The 16,082-nt window shown below is 39.6% G+C and overlaps 1 protein-coding gene across 5 annotated transcripts in view; it reads left to right on the forward strand.

Moving 5' to 3' along the window:
- Window positions 1-2,160, forward strand: part of LOC114659349 (protein PHTF2-like) — a 198,821-nt gene extending 196,661 nt beyond the window's left edge. For all 5 annotated transcript variants that reach the window (XM_051923729.1, XM_028811803.2, XM_051923723.1 and 2 more), the window contains one exon: window positions 322-2,160. In XM_051923729.1, the coding sequence (XP_051779689.1) occupies window positions 322-342 (21 nt within the window). In that variant the 3' untranslated portion in view covers window positions 343-2,160. The remainder of the gene's footprint in view (window positions 1-321) is intronic.
- The last annotated feature ends 13,922 nt before the right edge of the window (window positions 2,161-16,082 follow it).

Below are 16,082 nucleotides of genomic sequence, written 5' to 3' on the forward strand. Positions count from 1 at the left end.
GTGAATCAATTTGAGAAAGAATTTTGAGAAATATGGGGGATTGATGTTTTATGTTATATTAAAGAAGATACTATGATTGTTTCTGTGTGAATTAATACAGCTTAGTCTGCTATGTAATAGTAAAAGGTTTCTTTAAAATAAAATATCTATCTGTCTCTCTGTCTGCCTGTCTATCTATCTAGCTATCTAACTAAATTTAATCTTGTCATGTGTTTTCTTTGTTTTCTGTTCAGCTCCATCCCACAATTTGGGAGTACTTTTTAAAACTGTAAAAGTCTATATTATAATTTTTCTCTAATTTTGCTGATGTTTTATTCACAGCTTTGGAAGATCAAATCATAACAAGAAAAAAAATGGATTCATGTTTGAACTTGGAACAGAATAGTTTAACAATCCCTGAAGCTATAGAAACTGACTTTGGACTTTAAGGACTGGGGCTTTGTATTCAGACATATCAAAATGCTTACACCTGAGATGTTTGTGCAATTAAGATATTTATTTTACCTTTTCAGTGGTTCACTTTACTTTGCACTTGTTTTTTTGTTATTGTTTTTATTTTCAAGTATTATGTTTGTTAGGTTCTCAGCAAGGGGCGAGCAAACTGGACTTAAAGGAATTCTGACAGGTTGAGCTTCTTACGCTCTCCCCAAGAAGTGAAAATGTTGACTGTTGTAGATGCAGTAAGCTCTGTCTCCAGATTAGGTCATTTCAGAATTACTGATATTTATTAGGATGTTGCAACATGTAAAACTGCAGCAAAACCAAAGACTGAAACTGAATTTTTCTTGTAGATGAAGTTTGAGAATTTAAGTATTAGTGATGCTAGGTGCAGGGTAGAGTATTAAAAAAAAAAAAAAGATATTTGTTACTTTAAGATATAATATGAAAGCTAGGCCATCAGAAGCAGGGTATCATCGTATATTTAGAGTCTTAGCTGTTTCAAGTGTTTACTTTCTTCTGTTTTTAAATTTCTTTTAATGGTTTATTTTAAAGGAAGTAATTTGAGCACCCTTTTTACACACATACACACACAATATATCTTATCTAATATATATACAGTGTGTGTATATGTGTCTGTGCATTTTTTCTGGGCAGAGCATGTCCTTTAAAGGTCAAAGTGTATTTACAGCAATAATTGTATATGTGTACCAAGCAAGAAAAGGGTACTTTGATATAATGTAGTAATAGTTGTATTTTTTATGTCTGAAAAGTATTTTTGTTGAGTTCTAGCAGCATATGCGAAATGTTTTAATGTCAAATTGTTTAGTTACAAAAATGAGTGTTTTCTGTTACATAATGTGGAAAAACATTTAAGATACCAAAGTGCATTTTGTTGATTAAGAATGTATCAGGACAGCTTTAAAGTTGCTTTCTACAGAAAAGTCTTCAAGGAGAATTTTGAGAGATGCTAGACTTTTCTTAAATTCATTCTGCTGTCATTCAGAATTGTTTTCCTTACTTTTGGATACCATTAGAAGTGCTCTATTTGGTGCTGGTAGCTTAAAGATAAAGGACTGGTGTGCCAAGGTGAAATTTAAAATGGTCATTGCTGTGTTTGTTTAAGGGTCAGATGTTTAGGAACGAAGCATACTTAGCATTTTCTATAGCTCTGCTTTACTAAGTCTTTGATGGAAGAATGAAGACATTATCAGAAAAACTGGTGTGCAGAGCCCTGCCTTCCAGGAGACCAGCTGTAACAGTTTCCATTACTAAATGCCATATGGAGAGAAAGGCTCACACACTAAATTCAGCCTCTTCTGGCATGCTGTGACATTTTATTACAAGATATTTTCCTTTTGCTATAATATTTGCTGAAGAAAAGAATTAACTTAAGAAATGTCAAAAAATAAAAGATTTTATCAATGAAGAAAGCAATATACTATGCATTGCACAAAAACTTTTTTATTGTGAAGGGTACCATTTACTTTATTGGGTGAAAGATTTTTTTTAGAAGGCAGGCATATTTTTAAATGTTTCCTGTTTTGATATGAAACCTGGCCAACTGACAAAACTCGCAATATGATACTGAACAAGAAGAATATGCTACACCAGCTTTATTGATGTACAAATTCCAGCAAACTTGAATCATGTTTATTTCTTAGATTTTCATTTACCAGCTGATGACACTGTTAAAACCTTTCATTAAAGGAAACTGTGGCTGACTGTTTTTGTGTCATTTTGTTAAGATCACTGACTTACTTTGATCTATTTGCTCACTTTTTCTTCCTAATGGTTAATAATGGTGTATTTTGTTTTCACTGTTCTACAAGGATCCTTCAGTGGTGGTATAGTGGTTAGCATTATTGCCTCACAAATTCAGAGTCTTAGGTTTCAATCCCACACCTACTCATTGTCTTTGTGGAGTTTGCACAGTATGTGTGTTTGTGGGTGTATGTTTCCAAAAACGTGTGTTGGGTTAAATGTGGGCGATACCTGTGATTGAATGGCACCCTGTCTAAGTTGAGCCCTTGGTGTGTGCCTGCTGCTGCCCGATATACTCTTTAGGGAAAAAATGGGTTTGAAACTAAGGTTTTATGAAGTAGTAATGTTTGGTAATCGATATACTAATGTTAGTTATACAGTATAGTAAAACCTTCAGAAATTGTCACTTGATTAACAGTCAGTCTCCGTTAACCATCAGAGCCAAAAAAAAAAAAATTGCACACACCAGTACCTGCCCATTACTGTACTACTACTGCCGTGCAGGACACTGCTAGCTATTCACATTGGAACAGCTCTCCTTTGTACTAGTGTGCAGTGTTCTTCCCCAGCACCACGTGTCATGCCGCATTCTGAAATCACAGTGTCAGTAACGTACCTTCAGTTTTAATAGCATTTCGTAGCTTTTCTCTTTTGTTATAATGAAACTACTATACGTTGTTATGGCCAATAAATGTACATATGCATGTGATGTTGGAATTGTCCCAAAAATTTTTTAATTATTAAACATTTATGAAATAGCGAAGTGCTTCAAGTATTGCTTCAATTTATGGAGTAGTAAGAACAATAGTGAATGAAATTAAGTGTGATGCCGACAAAATTGAAAACATTTCAAAAATGGAAACCGCTGATGGTAATGTTATTCTGTACTAATGTTAATGTTCTTCTTTATTGTAATTTTTTTTTAATTCTGTTATGATTTGTTACTATATTGTGACATGCAGGCAGTTTGTGATGCATAGTGGGGGGAGCCGAAAGGGTGGAATGAATGGTGTAAGTGATGGGACTGGGGGAAGGGCTTCTGTTCTGTGAGGGGAAGACACTCTGTACTGTTGATACCAAGTATTTAAACTCATCCACCTTCACCAACTGTACTTCCTGCATCTTCAACATTCCACTGACCTCCCTCTCATTTACACACATGTATTCTGTCTTGTTCCTACTGACCATTCTTCTCCTCTGTAGAGCATATCTCTACCTCTCCAGGGTCTCCTCAACCTGCTCCCCACTCTTGCTGCAGATCACAATGTCATCAGCAAATGTCATAGTCCACGGGGACTACTGTCTACTCTCATCTGTCAATCTGTCCATCACCATTTCAAATAAAAGGCTCAGAGCTGATCCCTGTTGTAATCCCATCTTCACGTTGAATACATTTGTCACTCCTACCACAGACCTCAGCCCTGTCAAACTTCCCTCATACATATCCTGTAAAACTCTTACATACTTCTCTGGCACACTCAACTTTCTCATACAATACCACAACTCCTCTCAAGGCACCCTGTCATATGCTTTCTCCAGGTCCACAAAGACACCATGCAACTCCTTCTGGCCTTCTCTATACTTTTCCATCAACACCCTCAAGAGTAATCATCGCATCTTTGGTTTTCTTTCCTGGCATGAAACCATACTGCTGCTCACTAATCATCACCTCCCTTCTTAACCTAGCATCCACTACTCTTTCCCATAACTTCATGCTTTGGCTTACCAGTTTTAACCCCTTGTAGATCCTACAACTTTGCCCACCCCCCTTATTCTTAAAAATCGGTACCAGTGCACTTCTCCACTCCTCAGGCATCCTGTCACTTTCCAAGATTGCATTAAACAATCTGGTTAAAAACTTCACTGCCATCTCTCCTAAACACCTCTTTGCTTCCACAGGTGTGTCATCTGGACCAACGGCCTTTCCATTCTTCATCCTCTTCATAGCTGTCCTAACTTCCTCCTTGCTAATCCGGTGCACTTCTTGATTCACTATTGCTACATCATCCAACCCTCTCTTTCTTTCATTCTCTTCATTCATCAGCCTCTCAAAGTTCTCTTTCCATCTGTTCCACACACTCTCCTCGCTTGTAAGTATGTTTCCATCTTTATCCTTTATCCCCCTAACCTGGTACACATCTTTCTGAGCTTGGTCTCTCTGTCTAGCTAATCGGTACAGGTCCTCCTTAGTATCCAGTCTCTCATACAGCTCATCATATGCCTTTTCTTTAGCCTTTACCACCTCTCTCTTCACCTTATGCCTTATCTCCTTGTATTCTTGTCTGCTTTCTGCATCTTTCTGATTATCCTATTTCTTCTTCACCAACCTCTTCCTCTGTGTAATCTCCTGTATTTCCCTATTCCACCACCAGGTTTCCTTTTCCTCTTTCCTGTGTCTACATGTCACACCAAGCAGCCTTGTTGCTATCACCCTTACTACTTCTGCTGTAGTTGCCCAGCTATCTGGCAACTCTTCACTGCCACCCAGTGCCTGCCTTACCACCTCCCTGAACTCAAACTTGTAGCCTTCCTTTTTCAACTTTCACCATTTGATCCTTGGCTCTTCCCACACTCTCCTCTTCTTGATCTCCATCATCATCCAACAGACCACCATCCTATGCTGCTTAACTACTCTTTCCCCTGCCACCACTTTACAGTCTTCAATCTCCTTCAGATTGACCCTCCTGCATAGGATATCATTACCTGTATGCATCTTCCTCCACTCTTGTACATCATCCTGTATTCCTCCCTCTTCTTAAAATATGAGGGGGAGTCAAGCTAAAATTAGAAAATGGAAATAACCTTAATAAAACTGATAATGTCATTTTTCAATCTAGTCTCCTCCCTTCTCAATGCACTTGCGCCACCTGCCTGGAAGTGCCTCAGTTCCAGCAGAATAAAAGGTTTTGTCTTGTCCTTGCAACCACTTGTGCACCTGAGTTATTGTTGAACACTACATGCCACGGGGTACTACAGTCACTACTGCAAGTTACTGTGACTTGCTGGAGACCAATGTTGAAGCCTGCTATTCGATCCAAGCAGCAGGGACTGATGTCTCAAAGAGCCCTTTTGCTGCAAGACAGTGCCCCTCCACTCACTGCTAAGAACACTTGGCAGGCTTGTCTTGAGAAACTGAAGTTTGGGGTATTTCCACATCCTCCGTATTCGCCAGGTATGGCACAGTGTGATTTCCACCTTTATGGACTGCTAAAAAAAAAATATCTGGGTGGTCGTCAATTCAAGACAGATGATGACATGAAGAAAGTGGTGCATGAGTTACTGCAAGGACAAGACCAAACATTTTATTCTGCTGGAATCCAGGCACTTCCTCTTATTCTGCACTTCCAGGCAGGTGACACAAATGCAGTGAGAAGGGTGGAAACTACACTGAGAGGTTACGTTGTCAGTTTTGCTAATGTTTGGTCCATTTTCTAATAGATCCCATTTTCTAACTTTAGCTTGACTCCCCCTCATACATATTCACCCCATCCATTTTCATCCTTTTTCGCAAAATTAACCATCATCTGACCTTCTTCCTTCCTCTCCTTGTCTCCTCTGTTCCCTTCACGTATAGGTCCATTGAAATCTGCTCCAATCACCATTCTCTCTCCCTTGGGTACACTGTCCATCACTTCATTCAACTCACTCCAGAAATCTTCTTTCTCGTACATCACACGCCCATGTTGCGGGGCATATGCACTAACAACATTCATCATCACACATTCAATTTCCAGCTTCAGAATCATTACTCTGTCTGACACTCTTTTCACCTCCAAAACACTCTTGATGTATATCATCCACACCATGATAGAACAATCTGAATCCACCTCCGATCCACCCAACCTTACTCCCCTTCCATCTCGTCTGTTGCACGCACAATATATCAACCTTTCTTCTCTCCATCACATCAGCTAACTCTCTCACCTTACCAGTCATACTGCCCACATTCAATGTTCCTACCCTCAGTTCCACTCTGTACCTTCCTCCTCCAAAGTATCTCTCTCCCCTCATCTTCTCCTTCTTTGACCAACAGTAGCCCAATTTCCACCAGCACGCTGGTGGCGGCCATTGTTAACCCAGGCATCGACCGATCTGGAATGGAAATCTGTATTGTGCACATATTGATCTGGCAGAATTTTACACCCGATGCCCTTCCTGATGTAACCCTCCCCATTTTTCCAGGCTTGGGACCGGCACGAAGAAACGCACTGGTTTGTGCATCCCCAGTGGCTGGGTTGTTTTGATTAGCATGTAATTCTAGTACAGTAATCCCTCGCTATATCGCGCTTCGCCTTTCGCGGCTTCACTCTATCGCGGATTTTATATGTAAGCATATTTAAATATATATCACGGATTTTTTGCTGGTTCGCGGATTTCTGCGGACAATGGGTCTTTTAATTTCTGGTACATGCTTCCTCAGTTGGTTTGCCCAGTTGATTTCATACAAGGGACGTTACTGGCAGATGGCTGAGAAGCCACCCAACTTACTTTTCTCTCACTCTCTCTTGCGCTGACTTTCTCTGATCCTGACGTAGGGGGATTGAGCAGGGGGGCTGTTCGCACACCTAGACAATACGGACGCTCGTCTAAAAATGCTGAAAGATTATCTTCATGTTGCTACCTTCTGTGCTGCTGCTTCGTGAAGCGACATGCTGCACGGTGCTTCGCTCTCGTAAAAGCTCGAAGGGCACGTATTGATTTTTAATTGTTTGTTTTTCTCTGTCTCTCTCTCTCTCTCTGCTCCTGACGGAGGGGGTGTGAGCTGCTGCCTTCATTGTAACTGCTTTGTGCTGCTGTGCTTCGCATACTTAAAAGCTAAACAGCCCTATTGATTTGTTTGCTTTCTTCTGTCTTTATGACAGTCTCTGCTCCTGACGCGCAGTCCTTTGAAGAGGAAGATATGTTTGCATTCTTTTAATTGTGAGACAGAACTGTCATCTCTGTCTTGTCATGGAGCACAGTTTAAACTTTTGAAAAAGAGACAAATGTTTGTTTGCAGTGTTTGAATAACGTTCCTGTCTCTCTACAACCTCCTGTGTTTCTGCGCAAATCTGTGACCCAAGCATGACAATATAAAAATAACCATATAAACATATGGTTTGTACTTCGCGGATTTTCACCTTTCGTGGGGGGGTCTGGAACGCAACCCCCGTGATGGAGGAGGGATTACTGTAATTCAGAAAATATACTTGAATTTTTTTTTTACTTTGTTTTGATCAGAATTAATTACTGAAATAAAGTAAACCATTACAAATTACTTCTCTCATACTAGAGAAAAGCCAAGCAAAATGAAACCTTTTTTTGGCTAACTAAAAAGATTACAATATGCAAGCTTTCAAGGCAACTCAGGCCCCTTCTTTAGGGCTTACTATGTGGAAAAAGTAATCACATTACTTTTATGTTACATTCCAAACCCATGCAGAATGTAGATCACTTGGAATTTATAGTACCTTCAGAAAGTGTTAAGCCCCCTTCACTTTTTTCACATTTCATATTTTTGTAGTCTTCTGATAAAATTGTTTAGAATCATTTTTCCCTTACCTAGCAACCCTCAATATCCCAGAATTTCAAAGTGAAAACACAATTCTAGACATTTCCTCTCTGGACATCCACTTAAGCTCTCCCATGCTGGGTGGAGACCATCAGTGAACAGGGGTATCACATGAAAAATTTTCTGCTTTATGTAGTCAAGTTACTTTTTAAATTAACAAGTAACATAACACAATATTTATTTTCTTGAAGTAAAAGTACCTGTGTTACATGTTATTCCCACCAGTCCAATAAAAAAAAAATGACTGCATTATTTCACAGACATCCTGATTTTTTTTTTTTCATAAAACAGTTCAGACATGGAGATGTGTCCCCTGATGTGGTGTGCATAGACACGGGACTGTATATTCTAAATGATGAATTTCAAGGAGATGCTGGTTACATGAGCACAAGAATGACGAACAAAGGGCTGAAGATGATGCAACAGATCATCAAAGCACAAGGAAGACATGCAAAAATATCTGAAGTGCATCTCTTCATTATGTAGGTCACTCACTTAATATTCTACTCTCATTCCCTTCACCACTTTTGGTTGGCCTTTTGGCTTTGACACTCCATGTTTTCCTTCTTTTTACTCTTAAAACCTGTAATAAAAGAGACAACTCTACATCTGTCTGCAGAGTTTCACTTTCTCTGCTGTGACACTGTTAGTTTTGCGACATTGACTAGGAGAATATCAACATGTTCATTGATTGGACTGCCACACGTATAAATGTGTTTTGGTCACGTAAGTATGAACTAGGCTTTAGAGTCACAAGGAGGTAGTGACCATTGCAGCAATACTGGGCATATGTTTGTAACATGTTACCTTTAGTAATGAGCAACCATGTAACATGCTTAGTTACTTTAATAATAATAAAAAAAAAAATTCCCCAATATTGGTGGACTGCTATTTTCCGATCTCTGTAGAGATGCTTGATTGGTTTAAAGTCTGCACTCTGGCAGGGCATCTCAAGAACATTCCCAGTGTTGTCCCTAAGCCACTCTTGTGCTGTCTTTGCTTTGTGGTTAGGTTCATTGTCCTTTTGGAAGGAGAACCTTTGGCCCAGTCTAAAGTTCAGAATGCTCTGAAGCAGGTATTCATGAACAATACCTCTACTTTGCTTTATTAAGCTTTCCCCTGACCCTGTCTAGTTTCAATGAAAAGCAACGCTCTAGTATGATACCTCCACCACCATGCTCCACTACTGAAATGGTATTGTACAGGTGATGTTATTTGAAGCTTAGAATTGAGTCTAAACCGTTCATTGTTTTTTTTCATCAGACCGGAGAAACTTTTCTCACAGTCTGTGAATCCTTGACGTGCTTTTTTTGCAAACTCCAAACGGGCTTGCTTGTCTCTTGAGAGGCTTCTATCTGGCCACTCTGCCATAAAGTTCAAGCTGGAGTGTTGCAGTGATGGTTTCTTAAAATTTCTTCCATCTCCATCACAGGTTTCCTGGAGCAATGTGACTAACAGCTTCTTGGTCACCTATCATACCATGGTGCTATTCCTCTATTTGTTTGGTTTGACCAGCTCTAGGAAGAGTTGTGGTTGTGTCAAGTTTCTACCCCTTAAAAATTATGAAGGACGCTGTTGGGAATCTTCAGTGCTGCCGTATTTTTTTGTAGCTTTCCCCACAATCCCATCTCTTTGACCTCATGGCTTGGTTTTTACTCCGATACACACTGTCAACTGTGGGACCTACTATGGACAGGTGTGTGCCTTTCCTAATCACGTGCAGTCAATTGAATTCTTAAGAAATTAGCAAAAATTTCTAAAATTCTTTTTTCACTTTGTCATTCTAGGGTATTGAATGTTGCTTGATTAGGGGAAAAAAATGAATTGAAATGATTTTAGCGCAATGCTACAGCAACAATCTGTGAAAGAAGTAGAGGGCTCAGAATACTTTGTGAATCCACTACAAAGATGACACCAAATATTCTTTAAGAATCTTAATGAGGAAGAGGTAACCAGTAACAATCAATTTGAATGTAAAGAACATGACACACGTGTGCACTGGGGTATTTCAAATATATGAACCAGCCAGTACACAGCTTTATTCCACAAAAACAATTCAAAGTAAAAAAAAAATCTTAATATCCATCCATCCATCCATCCATTGTCTCCCGCTTATCCGAGGTCGGGTCGCGGGGGCAGCAGCTTGAGCAGAGATGCCCAGACTTCCCTCTCCCCGGCCACTTCTTCTAGCTCTTCCGGGAGAATCCCAAGGCGTTCCCAGGCCAGTCGAGAGACATAGTCCCTCCAGCGTGTCCTGGGTCTTCCCCGGGGCCTCCTCCCGGTTGGACGTGCCCGGAACACCTCACCAGGGAGGCGTCCAGGAGGCATCCTGATCAGATGCCCGAGCCACCTCATCTGACTCCTCTCGATGCGGAGGAGCAGCGGCTCTACTCTGAGCTCCTCCCGGATGACTGAGCTTCTCACCCTATCTTTAAGGGAAAGCCCAGACACCCTGCGGAGGAAACTCATTTCAGCCGCTTGTATTCGCGATCTCGTTCTTTCGGTCACTACCCATAGCTCATGACCATAGGTGAGGGTAGGAACATAGATCGACTGGTAAATTGAGAGCTTCGCCTTGCGGCTCAGCTCCTTTTTCACCACGACAGACCGATGCAGAGCCCGCATTACTGCGGATGCCGCACCGATCTGCCTGTCGATCTCACGCTCCATTCTTCCCTCACTCGTGAACAAGACCCCGAGATACTTGAACTCCTCCACTTGGGGCAGGATCTCGCTACCAACCCTGAGAGGGCACTCCACCCTTTTCCGGCTGAGGACCATGGTCTCGGATTTGGAAGTGCTGATTCTCATCCCAGCCACTTCACACTCGGCTGCGAACCGATCCAGAGAGAGCTGAAGATCACAGCCTGATGAAGCAAACAGGACAACATCATCTGCAAAAAGCAGTGACCCAATCCTGAGCCCACCAAACCGGACCCCCTCAACGCCCTGGCTGCGCCTAGAAATTCTGTCCATAAAAGTTATGAACAGAATCGGTGACAAAGGGCAGCCCTGGCGGAGTCCAACTCTCACTGGAAACGGGTTCGACTTACTGCCGGCAATGCGGACCAAGCTCTGGCACCGATCGTACAGGGACTGAACAGCCCTTATCAGGGGGGCCGGTACCCCATACTCTCGGAGTACCCCCCACAGGATTCCCCGAGGGACACGGTCGAATGCCTTTTCCAAGTCCACAAAACACATGTAGACTGGTTAGGCAAACTCCCATGCACCCTCCAGGACCCTGCTAAGGGTATAGAGCTGGTCCACTGTTCCGCGACCAGGACGAAAACCACACTGTTCCTCCTGAATCCGAGGCTCGACTATCCGACGGACCCTCCTGTCCAGGACCCCTGAATAGACTTTTCCAGGGAGGCTGAGGAGTGTGATCCCTCTGTAGTTGGAACACACCCTCCGATCCCCCTTCTTAAAGAGGGGGACCACCACTTAAAATCTTAATAACTAAAGCTAAAACGTAGCCACTTGTACACTTGCAAATATGGGATTGTAAACAGAAATAGTTTTACTAATTTAGTGGCCAGCAGATGAGACCACCTATTGACTCTGGGTGGGACCGGTGAACTGCAGCATTTACTGTGTGGAAAAACACAAAAAGTATTGGGCAGTCAAAAAGAAAGCATTTACAATTTTTTTAATTAACTATTTTACATTTATTAACAACACAGGTAAACATTATCACTTTATTTGTATACAGACATCTCCATTTTCATGGGAACATTAAAGAGATTAACAAAATGTATGCAGGGATGTGCAGTTACATTTTCTGAGACATTAAACTTGTAGAATTTTCCATCTGACTGGATATTGATAGCCTTTTTGATTTTTTGAAAGTAATTTCTTATGAGCTCTTTGATCAAGAATCTGTACATCGCAATGAACAAAAGTGCTGATGTAGCTATCATATATTTAATTCTGAATGTTCCTAGACACACACTGCAGATCACTCTGCTCTGTTTTTCTTTAACTAGAATTAAATTGTCTCCATTAATTATATATTTTTAAAATTGGGAAGCTGTAATCTGCCAAAGTGAAATGTTGATTCCTAAATAAAGAGCAATTCAACATCAAAAGCCCAACTTTACACAAACTTTCTTGTAAAATAAGCCCCTAGTTTGGCACAGATCTAACAGCATCATAAAATCCAATGTGCTCTACTCCTGCCCATGTGCAGAGCACATTAGGCAGGGAAAACAGATCTCCATGAATGATAATGGAGTGTCCATCCTTCAAGATACTTACGCAAGCATCACCATTATTGCAAAGTCGGTAGTTCTCATGTGATCACAAGAATTGAAACTGTAACATGTTACTGCGAAATGGAATTAGATTACAAGAGAAGGTCACTTTCTACCCCCAACTCTGCTTATGAAAGCTACAAGACCACGTTGTTCTCTTTCCTTTGATATGGAAAGGCCATTTCTTTTCATCTTAAAGCCTAGCAATGGAAATTTGTGTCTAAAACACAACACCTACATTGACAGCCAAGCTAAAATTCTAACCGGGAAGCTGCTTTCCAGAGGAGTGATGTGTATCATCTTTCAACAAAGTTATTCTCTGTCATCTGAAGAAAGCAGTGTTGGTTAAGGTATATAGCACATTTTCATACAAATTATGTAGCTCAAAGTTCTTTACAAGATGCAGAAAGAAAAAAGAGAAATATAAAAATAAGATTAGGCAATACTAAGTAACAAAGAATAAAGTAAGGTCTGATGACCAGGAGGACAGAAAAAACGAAACAAAAAAACCTCCAGAGGGCTGGAGATAAAAAAAAACAACAAAATCTGCAGGGGTTCCAAGGCCACAAGACAACCCAACTCCCACTGGGCATTCTACCTAACATAAATGATCTCAATCAGTCCTCATGGTTTTCAGGCTTCATGTGGAAGAATTAGATGATGATGGTCATGTGGACATCTGGCCTTCAATCCAACAATGTAAGGACTGCACAGTGCTTTGATCAGAAAACCGGAAAAAGAACAGTAGAGAAAGTAGGTGTTAGTACAGAATTCTGAGCCACCAAGAATGATAATTAAATGCATATACAGAATATCAGGGTTACACTAAAATGAAGCTATAAGAAAGCCATGTTAAAGTAATGGGTTTTTAGCGTTTTGTTTTTTTTAAATGCTCCACCATATTAGCCTGGTGAATTTCTATTGGTAAGCTATTCCAGATTTTAGGTGCATAACAGCAGAAGGCTGCCTCACCACTTCTTTTAAGTTTAGCTCTTGGAATTATAAGCAGACACTCATTTGAAGATCTAAGGTTACGATTTGGAGTGTAAGGTGAAAGGCATTCTGAGATATAGGATGGAGTGAGATTATTTAAGGCTTTGTAAACCATAAGCAGTATTTTAAAATCAATTCTAAATAACACCAATGTAGTGACATCAAAACTGGAGAGATGTGCTCGGATTTTCTTTTCCTAGTTAAGTTTCTGGCAGCTGCATTCTGCACTCATTGCAATAGATTGTTGTCTTTTTTGGGTAGTCCTGAGAGGAGTGCGTTACAGTAATCTAATCAACTAAAAACAAAAGCACGAACTAATCTTTCTACGTCTTGCAAAGTGATAATGTTTCTAATTTGTGCTATATTTCTTAAATGAAAAAATGCTGTCCTGGTAATCTGATTAATATATGATTTAAAATTTAGGTCAGAGTCAATAATTATCCCTAACTTTACCTCTGTCTTGACTTGTAAGCCTAATGGATCAAGTTTATTTCTAATATCCTCATTATATCCTTTTTTGCCAATCACTAAGATTTCTGTTTTCTCCTTATTTAGTTTGAGAAACTTACTACTCATCCATTCAGAAACATATGTAAGACATTGGGTCAGTGAACTAAGTGAGTCGGGGTCATCAGGTGCTATTGATAAATATAGTTGTGTGTCATTAGCATAGCTGTAGTAGCTCACGTTATGCCTTGAGATAATCTGACCTAATGGAAGCATGTAGCTTGAAAAGAGCAGTGGACCCAGGATAGATCCTTGTGGGACATCATATAGAATATCATGTGTCTTTGAAATATTACCACAACTAACAGAGAATTTTCTACCTGTAAAGTAAGATTCAAACCAATTTCAGACATTGCTAGAGAGGCCCACCCACTGACTAAAGCGACTGATTTCTAAGAATATTGTGATTGATGATATCAAATGCGGCACTCCGATCTAGGAAGATGAAAACAGATAAACGGCCTCTGTTTGCATTAACCCGCAAGTCATTTACTACTTTAACAGGTGTAGTTTCTGTTCTGTGATTTGTTCTGAAACCTGACTAGAATCTTGTCAAGAACAGAATGTTTATTCAAGTGATCATTTAGCTGTGCAATGACTGCTTTTACTGGGATTTTGCTTAAGAAAGGCAGGTTAGAAATAGGTCTAAACTTGTCAGAAACAGAAGTCAAGATTATTTTTCTTGAGCAGGGGTTTAACAACAGCAGTCTTAAAACAGTCTGGGAAGACCCCCATATCTAATGATGAATTTATTATGTTATTTATTACTTTTTCAGAGAGATAATTTCACAATCCGCAAGGTGAGACTTTGTGCCAAGAGATGAATTAAAAACTTAACAGGTCCAAGTGGGGGCGGAAACAGTAGAAGAATAAAAGACAAAGAGTAGAAGACAAAGTAGAACGTTGTAAAGAGGTTCAAAAACGTTGGCGCAATACACATGCAGAGCAGGTTAGAGGTTATGAAAGTACTAAAATTCAAAAGTCTCAAAAAACTGATAGTAAAAATCGCAATAGCGCTAACAAACGGAAATTATTACTGGGTGAAATAACGGAACAGCTTAAAGAGATCGAATATATGGACATATTTGATATAACAGAGCTACTACTAGTTTAATTTCAAAGAGACCATAATTCGGTCAGGTTTATATTTATGATCACAGAGAAGTGATGCAACATAGGATCAAAACAGTTAAACATTCAGATGTATTAGAAATTCTACAGCCAATAATGGATACAAATCCATACATCCAAAAGTATTGCACTTTACACAAAATTTATCTGAAAAACACGGACAAAGAAGTTTTCTTGCATTTCTATATGAATCCGAAAGATCACGCTCATATATAATAAACCAACATGTAACAAACTGTCAGCGATAATAGTTTTGAAAGACGGAGATATCAAATTCAGAATTCATATTCGTGTTTATCCAAAAGCACAGCACGATTCGTCGCAAGCGGCAGATCCAGGACATGACTAGCACAGGGGTTGGCGTGTCCTGGTGAAAGAATTTAATTTGCTTAAAATGGAATACCAGGGTTTAATAGGATCTGTATTGGGTGGATGTACTATATTATTTCTTATATCATTAATTTTGTGATTATAAAATACAGCAAAAGCCTCACAAGTTTCACTGGCAGTTTTTGGAGGCATTCCATTGAGTGACCTGGGTTTAGGAAACAATCAATTGTAGAGAATAAAACTCTCGGATTACTAGCATTGCTATTTATAATTTTAGAGAAATAGCACCACCTCTCAAGACGGACTATGTTGTTGTATTCTGTTATTTTAGTCTTCAATATCTCATAGTGGATAATCAATTTAGTTTTTCTCCATTTACGCTCAGCTCCCTGGCATGACACTCTTTGGATATTCCATGGTGTAATAGTGCTGGAGGACTTCTTAACTGTTTTTTCAGGAGTGACTATGTCAGCGGCAGCTCCCACTTTAACATTAAAATTTTCCACCTTTCTACTTACATTATCCTCACTATTGTAGTTAACACTACAAACAGACTGGTTGCTTAAAATGTTTGGAAACTTTGAAGCTGCAGATGAATCAAAGAAGCATTTTTTAACAGTACACTTCTCATTCATTTTATCTGTCAGTATTTCTATATTAAATAATAAGAGAAAATAGTCAGATAAACCAATATCCATGATCTGCCTCACATTAACTCTTAATCCTTTAGTAATCACTAAATTCAATGTGTGCCCCCCTTTGTGTGTTGGCTGACTAATGTGCTGGCTCAGATCAAAACAGTGTGCAGGAGATTCATGAATTCTTTTGCTTTTGGATCACACTGATTATTGATATGAAATTTAAAGTTGCCAACAATTAGGAACCTGTCATAGTTAGTTATGATAATTAACACTAAGTCTGAGAATTCCTTAAAGAAAGACACATTATATTTAGGAGGTCTATACACGGACAATACTAGAGTCTGAGAAACTCCTTGAATAACAACGGCAAGATACTTGAAAGATGTGAACGTACCAAAGCTTACATCTTTATACTTTAGCTGACGCAAAAAAATATTTGGTTAACCACCGTCTTTCTTACCTTGGAGAACC

The sequence above is a fragment of the Erpetoichthys calabaricus genome, chromosome 1 (assembly GCF_900747795.2).
Source record: "Erpetoichthys calabaricus chromosome 1, fErpCal1.3, whole genome shotgun sequence".
Taxonomy (NCBI): Eukaryota; Metazoa; Chordata; class Cladistia; order Polypteriformes; family Polypteridae; genus Erpetoichthys; species Erpetoichthys calabaricus.